At 41.7% G+C, this 8,542-nt stretch overlaps 1 protein-coding gene across 1 annotated transcript; it reads right to left on the bottom strand.

Moving 5' to 3' along the window:
• Positions 1 to 1,493: 1,493 nt before the first annotated feature.
• On the bottom strand, positions 1,494 to 6,521 carry pax1a (paired box 1a). The gene is made up of 5 exons (XM_069151886.1): positions 6,280 to 6,521; positions 4,999 to 5,628; positions 3,849 to 3,982; positions 3,179 to 3,392; positions 1,494 to 2,666 (listed from the first exon to the last, which is right to left on the bottom strand). Exons 1-5 carry the CDS (start codon positions 6,281 to 6,283, stop codon positions 2,554 to 2,556), a joined length of 1,095 nt encoding a protein of 364 aa, XP_069007987.1. The 5' UTR covers positions 6,284 to 6,521; the 3' UTR covers positions 1,494 to 2,553.
• Positions 6,522 to 8,542: the final 2,021 nt, after the last annotated feature.

Here is an 8,542-nt window from a genome sequence, read left to right as displayed (position 1 = left end):
AATCCAATTGTCAGATTTATTTCCAGTGAGTGTTACACTCTTCTTCTGTCCATTATCATCATTCATAGCACAAAATATAAGAAATTGCATTTTTATGATAAACCTGAGCCTATAATAATACTCTTGGACTTGATCCTCCCTCCAGCAAAGGCCCCTACCACCTAATGTGGCCCAATCTTTAAAGGAAACTCTGCAACACTGATTTTTCTAATATCATTCTGTCAACTGAGTGTTAAAACACTTGACGCTGATTTGGCTGATCAGTTGAATCACTGTAATAAACAGATACTATCAATAACCTGCCTGGATGACCCACATCTCAACTCAGAGAATCTGCCTGAAAGGTTAATAGGTCTAAGCATTGGGAAATATAAAGGCTTGTGCTATTCCTAAATATTACATTTTTCAAGACTTACTTATACCAACAAGAGAACATAAACACATTTACAGGATTAAACAATTCATTCTGTCTTTTAAATGCACTAACACATATTTTTTTTCTTACTGAATTCTCACTGAATGCCCTGTTAAAACCACAGAAATGCTTATTTTTACACCGCCTCTGCACACGTCCTTCCTGATGTCACCACCCTGCATTCATTTACAGTGAAGTGATGCAGGAATAAGCCAATTTAAGGTTTTAACAGTTGAAATCTGATACTATTTCCTTTTGTAAATTGTACTTTTATTATTACATACATGCATAATAGTAATGTTGGGTCACAAAAATGATACAAATAGAACCTTAAGAGGGAATTTTGGATTACATTTTTTACAAACCAGCAAATTGTATTTGTTTGGGTTTAATTTGTCGGAGAAAAAAAATAATCGATAAAATAGTTGCTTTGCAAGTAATTAAAAAAATACAAATTTAAAAAAATACTTAACTTTTATTAACGACATACACCAAAAAAAAAAAAATATGTTTGACGTTTGTTCTAAATGTTTACGTCATAAAATGTATAAAAACATGAAACCGTCTTTCACGGCCTGTCAGAGAGGAACCGAGGCTTTCGAAAATATCGAAAAATAAACAGCGATAATAAACTATACGAAAACATCTCTGCATGTAAGAAACTATACATGATATGTTAACTAGCCTAGTATAAACTATCAATTGAGTCAATTGACCACCATGACACGCAACGGGCTTACTGTATCACAAAGAAACCAAACATATGGTGAAACTATTCTTAATCAACAGAATCTAAATATTCTGTGGCACACAGTTCAGACTCTGAAGTATTTTCGTTGCAGCGCAAACAGGCCACATTGAAAAACAGTTCACAGGGTGTGTGTGTGTGTGTGGGGGGGGGGGGGCAGTACCTATAGGCCTGTATGAGGAAACCACGAAGCCGCATGTGGGTGGACTGTTAGCGGCTCCATACTTAACGTGGATCAGCGCTCCGAATACCAGCATGGCGGGCATCACTTCCAACCCACATAGTATCAGCGGAGCTCCGCTGGAGGTTTGCCTGAGTAAACACATTTAGTTTGCCCAGTAAATAGTAGTCTAATCATTATCAACGTTAGGATGTCACTCCAATTACGAATTGCTCTCATCTGATGCAGGTTCAACTTCTTTTCCTGTCAGTTGATCGAAATGGTTGAAAGCTCGTGAAAAAAGCGACTGAAGGCCTCAAACGAACATTTAATCAGAGCAGAGAAAACGATTATTTCGGTCTCCTCAACTTCACAGACGAACAGCTGAGATGGAAAACGTTCATGATTTAGAAACGGCTAAAAGTCACATTTTCAGCTTGTAGCCAAGTTTGAATTCTAGATCAGCAACGTAATAATTAAGGAACGAGACTGGCTGGTAATATAGAAAGTAATAACCTACTTCCTAGATGATCTCTGCACGGCGTGACAACAAAAAGCTCTTCAGCTGTCGGTGTGATGTCCCTCATTGGTCGGTCTTTGAGGCACCGGCGAGCTGATCAACCGCTGAACGACCGGGATCAACCAAACTAGGCATTTCTTGCTCTTACATGTGGGCTTTAAGTCTACAAATTGAAATGAAATAAGCTACAAAAACATGTGGCATTAAAGAAAGCTTTTATTTTTTGAATATTTACAATGAAGTTATAAAAATATATAATTAAAGCTTTTGCAAATATTTTACATTTAGACAATTTATAGGCTATCTTTTGTTCACATCGTTGAGAATCGAGATCATGGCCACAAATTAAGATAATATAATATATGGCAGATTAAAGAGTAGCCCTTATTTTATAATAAAACATCTTTGACAGAATGAACTTACAAAATGTATATTTATCCTGCAGTCTCCATCAGACAATATACCGTCTGGAAACACGTATTTCAACTGAGAAAACCCCAACCTATTAACCAGTGAGGGGAAACACCGATACATCCATGCAAGCTTACATTCAAAGGGCCATCCAGATCAAGCTGGAGCCTCCTGTACTCATGAGGCACGTGGAGGGCCTGTGTTTGACTGCTACGAACAAGTCGTTCAGACTTACTGTTGGAGTTGTCGGAATGAGTTCAGTTAAAGCGGGCTGGTAGTTAAGGTGTTACAAGTCCCGGTTATGATGATGAGGTAGCGAGACTGAGTCCGTGGACGCTGTTCAAGTCTTCGTGCTGCTGCTGCTGCTGCTGCTGCTGCTGCTTGCTCAAGGGACTGGGCGGCTTTCTGTCTCCTGTAAACACAAGAAATGTTCAGTGGCCAACTTCATATGGAATGATTATTTACTCCTGAAGATAAATGCATCTGATGAGAATTATTTCACCTCCGTGTTAAAGCTGAGTTGACATTTTTCAAACTATAACCGTGTTCAGAAATTCACACTTATTAACACGCACTCTTGTTTTTAGAAAGTTCCATTCAATTTGTTCTGGTCCAAAACCAGCCAGGCCAGAAGCTGGCCAAGACTGGAAGATCAATATTTAATAATTGGAGTTTACTTGGCAAATGTTTACATTCGTTGCGGCCACTGAAAGTGCGTGAGGAGATAAAGAGATCGGATTGGACGGTTTCACCGGGAGGAAATATGTTGATCAGATCAAATTGACGAGATGCTCGAACAGTAATAATAATGATTATTATAGTAGTTATACACTGTACGTAGTTCATTGCAATACAAAGCAACTGCACCCCTGGGAGAACCTCGATGCACCCCCGCCTCCCCCACACTCCCCCAATGCTCTGTACCTTCTCGGCCCTGGTGCTTAAAGGCCATCGGCGAGTGGATCTCCCCTGCGTGCATGCTCATCCCGCTGCCTGGGTGGGAGAGGGCCGGGCTCTGTGGCTGCCAGTGGTGGTGACCCGGGGCCACGTAGCCGCCTGCTGGCCCGCTGTACACCCCGTACTGGTTGGTCGGAGAGTAAGCACACGCCGAGACGTAACTGGAGAGAGTCGAGGACGGCTGCAGGCAAACAGGCAAGACGCAGAGGATATAAGCACAAACCGCAAAACTTACCGAACTTCTAATCGTACAGAATGTGACAGAAGCGCGTGGTGTTTGAGTGGTTTACAAAAACAGGCAAGCACACGAGGCTCTCTGTAATTTATTCGACCATAAATAAACCTAGAATTAGAATATGTATACACAGCTAGATTTCTTTGTCTGTCATCCTCGTTCAAAACACAAAAGACACATTTCATGAAAATGCTCATCTCATTTAGGCAGAAGTCTGTGACCTTAAATGACTCTGGCTGTCTGAGGATCCCTTCACAGGCCTTTGTAGCAAGACCAACAATTCACTTATAAACTCTGCCCATTCTGGCACGAAACATTTGGACTATTTCCCATAAAGAAAATCAAATGCACCGCGAGAACACACAAGAAGGTTAAGCAGTAGAGAGGTCCGGACTGTTTTACCTGGGCATATTTTATGTCGGCGTCAATTGCTGATTTGTCAATTCCGTTGACTGTGTGAGCTGCAGGGAAAGCTGCTCTGTTGACGCTACTCCACTCCTCCATTTTTGGTGGATATCCTTCCGCCCCAGCAATTGCTGATTTAGAAACAGTAACTTCATGTCAGAGATGCGTGAAAAATGTAAAATAGCTTAAATGTAAAAAAAATAAATATATATATATGCAGTCCCATTTAGTTTCATAATTGATTATGAAAAGGGAAGTATATTTAAACTCTTTAGCGTTAGTCTGGCAGGGCTATTAAACACCTATCTCCTTTTCAAAACTTCGCCTTTGTAAAATAGTTTTATATAGGAATATTCAAACAAATATATTGTTTCATATTATTTTTTAAATAACATCTTAATTGTGCGTAATGTTATGCATTATCAATGCGGGTTAAACTTCATGTGGAAAACAAAACAAACAGAAAAACTCTAAAATTGCAAGGGAACAATAGCAGATTACTATAAATATTCATCTCTCATAAGAATTTGTATCCATATTTTTTTCAGGCTTATTATCTAATAATAAAAGCATAGACTTTGTTTTACATGTTTGCGTAAAAAAACAACATCAACAACACAATATTCGCGCGCAAGCAGGCATACGACATCGATCTATTTATATCAGAAAACACATTTAAAAATATGTAATTATGTTGACTTTTTCACACGTTTTCGAAATTATGCTGGAAGTCAACTGCACAAAAATGCTCTGAGAAAGTGCGATTTAACTGCAGATGAAAACACCGATTTAAATACGAAAAAGGGAAAGGGGGAAAATGCCTGTCCCGACTCCTTGAAGGGTTAGGTTGGATACAGCAGGTGGGCAAGGTGTTCGCAAACGCATCATCGCATGAAAAGATCTATTGAAAGTGGCCTTACTGCGTTCTGGCTGGATGGTGAAACGGAGGCCTGCGCCATTTGGAGTGGACACGTTGTCCTGTCTGTTACCAGAACAGGTTGTGCGTCGTGATCATGCAGAGTAACACAGAAATAACCAGCTGCTCAGGTTTATTCAGCTCTTAGTTGAGAACAGCGAGACATGACGACTCACTTGTAGGCTGCAGAGGCCTCAGATGTCTGAGAGCAGAACATGGTTGTTTCCTCACCTGTTGGATCCATGAAGGCTCGTATTCCGAGGATGTTGCTGACGGTGTGTGCAGAAGGCCAGGCCCTGGATATGCTCATATGTCCAGCCGTTACCGGTACTCCAGGAGGGCTGCCCATTTTATTGCCGGTGGGCGACATGGTGTTTGGGTAGGAATAAGGGTATATGTGGTTGTAGGAGAGGCCGGCCTGCGCGGAGGCTTGCTTGCTGCTTTCATACTGGTTAGGCTGGGAAAGATTTCCAATCTTGTTGCGTAAAATCCTGCTGATCGAGCTCACTGACGGGACATTGTACTTGTCACAAACACCATCAGCCAAAAGCCTGTCCCGGATCTCCCACGCAAAGATCCCGGGGTCATTTTGTTTGTATTCCCTGATATTTTTCACCACGTTAGGCGTCGTGACCCGTGGCTTGCTTCCTCCGATGGCACCGGGTAAGATGGAGCCCGTCTCGTTGTACCTCGCTAAAATCTTGCTCACGCAGCCGTGGGAGACTCTGAGTTGCCGGCTTATGTCACAGGGTCTGATCCCGAGCTGGGCCAGCTCCACTATTCTCAGCCGTATGGCGTTGGGCAGGGGTCGCCCATTGACGAAGACGCCCCCCAGCTGGTTCACCTCTCCATAGGTTTGCTCTGCAGGAGAAAAGACGCATACGAGTTATATATTTTCCCTCACTAAGGTGAGTACACACCTGGCTATGAAAATAGAATCCCCTCTTGTGTTTATTGTAATACGTATTTCCTGCCACAAAATATTTGTTGTATAAATCAAGAATATTTATCAGGGACATTTTAAAAATGCAGTGCCTGAATCCTTTGAGGAAGTCCAGCTTTTCTGTAATTTACATAATGAACTGAGGTTCAAATGTTGTACGTGTCAGCGTTCAAAGCTGCTGAACGGCGGTTTGGAGCAGCTATTTTGAAATTGTATAAAAGTGTGTAAACCGCTTGAGTGGCTTTACCTTCCAACACCCAGCACAACAAAAACAACATCAAAATGGCGAGCTGGAAGAATAGACTGAGAACCTCTCAGAGACGGTTATAGAATAATTGCTGGTATGGGTCCATTTAGGATTTAAAGCTTTAAACGGACATTCCTGATCCATAGCAAAAGAAAAAAAACACGAAATAAAGTTGACAAGTCATTTTTCAAAGATCTTCTTCATTGGCGCAATATCTAAACTTGGAGGGAAACAAGTATTATTGTCTGTACGCAGACGTGGGCTGTCTGGATACGCGTCCACAAATTGACAAGCACTGAAGCATGCAGACTGCAGGACTCACCCATTTGCCTGTGTGTTGCGGGATGCTGAGAAATGTAGGTGCCCCCTCAAATGGCTGAATGCGTCCGAGCTCGGTCAGAGAAGAAAGGGGGACAGGAGGAATGAGCCCAGAAGAGGACAAAGTCGACCTCTTAAAATCTCCTCCGGTTGCAGCAGGTCCCCTTCTTAGTGACTGCAGGGTACAATGGCACCAAAGTGATCTTCATCCGATAAATGCAAATCGTTATCCCGGGGAGTCCGGAGTCTGCTGGAATTAATTTGACGCGTTTTCCACGTCAATCTTCGCTGTTATACGCCGAAGCTCTGCTCCGGTTTCATTGGTCGTCCTGCGCTGGAAACGCTGTCAGCCAATACAAACCCCATCCGGTTGGAGCCGTGCAGCCTCCTTGAATATTTTGCAGAGGGGAAGTGACAGAAACGTTTCATTCCAACATGCAGCCTTCTGCTAATACAGTAAATCCAGGAAGATGTACACAGGAATGAACTTGGAGGGTTGATTTGTTAACAACAGTTTCAGCTCTAAAAAAAAAAAAACGATTTCAAGTTCAACCACTTTTTAAAGCTGACATACTTTTTACATGTTTAGCTTGCGTCATATCAATTTGATAAATCAGTCATTTTCTGAAAGACATTTAACTGATATACATACTTGAAAGGGTGATTTATGAGGAACCTTATGCTCTGTGGTGTAATAATCCAAGTTAGTACATTTAAAACCATGCATGACTAACTGGAGCATGCGTTTAGTCATTATAACCCTTAAAGTAACATCAGCACACCCTAAAATATCATCATAACCTTTATAAAAAAAAATACTAAATATTCTGCATCTGATCATGAATAGGCCACATGAGCATTGGACGGTGTGAAGGACCGAGTCATCTACCAGCTCAGTACCAGCCTGCGTCCTTTCAGAAGTCAGTGTTGGGGCATCAAACATGGGACGGGTCTCATGTAATCGATACGTCTGTAGATCGCAGAGCTGCCAGACTATCGACTGGATTCCACAGACGTACATTATCACAGCATGTTTTCGGAGTTTCCTGTGCAAGTTTAGAAGGTATCGTTTATAAGCTCGCAAAACGTTACTTGTAAAACTTAACAGTCGACCCAATGGTAACAAGGTGCAGTGTCCCTACCCCCCCCCCCCCCCCCACACACACACACACACACACCCGCCCTACACACACACACACACACACACACACACACACACACACACACACACACACACACCCCACCCCACCCCAGCCCACCCCAGCCCACTCCTCTCTGTCTCTCGGCTACTCCACCATCCAGATCTGGGAGCAGGACACATGGAAAGCATCAGGTTGGGTCCGAGCAGCAGAGTCTGGATGCTGGAGAAGCTCGTCTTCCAGTTTGATAAAGAGATGGACACGTTTCATTTTTTTATTGTGGACGTTCAGTTTATGTGGAGACCGAATGACTAAATATCAAATGTTTGCATGCATGTTGCAGGACGGTGATAAACAGGACTGGCCGGAGGAAACATCCCCCGTTTGTGCCGCTGAGTATTAATTCTATTTTAATAATAATATTCCGTCTCATTCTGCCTGTGTCACTCTCACTCACTCTTCATCTCTGGTTGTTTTCTCCCTCGCTGGGCTGGCAGGACTCCCCTCATCTGGACAACGTAGGAACTGCATGGTTTTGTCAGCAGTGACTTCTAGAGCTTGAGCACTTTTTAAAAATCCCTTTCTGCATGTCGCAGTATAAACATAAAGGTGCGTTTATTATATATTTATATTCTATGAACAGGTTTCCTTCACGAGTCTCCTTCATTTTTAAATCCGAAATTTAAGTTGGCCACTTACAGGGCATTTTTTCTGTGAATGTTTTATTTCCCAACATATTTTTTTTTGGCATGTTATACGCTATGAATTGTGTCAATAGGCTATAATCGTTTTTTTGACACATTAAGACCTGTAATAGGCTGGTCCTTGAAATATAGCGATATGAAGACAGTGTACTATATTACATGCAAAAATTCATTAATCTGATCAAGTAAATGCATTTTTTTTTTATTTTTTTATTTTTTTTAATCTATTTGCTGTTGTTTGTTTTCTATTCCGGGTAATTTTTACAAGCCCGTTAGCCTACAAAAATATGAGTTTTAGATATTTTTTAATTTTTGGATTGTGACTGAGAAATTTGACAGCTTTTTATTTCTGAAGTTCAGATTGTTAAAATTACATTGAAGGCAAAAATCCGCTCAGCAGCAGATCGGTTCCAGAGTGTAATAT

Source organism: Embiotoca jacksoni, unplaced genomic scaffold (assembly GCF_022577435.1).
Source record: "Embiotoca jacksoni isolate LCO1_2020_lvr unplaced genomic scaffold, fEmbJac1.0.p SCAF_18, whole genome shotgun sequence".
Lineage (NCBI taxonomy): Eukaryota > Metazoa > Chordata > Actinopteri > Embiotocidae > Embiotoca > Embiotoca jacksoni.
The sequence above is the reverse complement of the archived record's forward strand: the minus strand, read 5'-3'. Positions and strand labels throughout refer to the sequence as shown.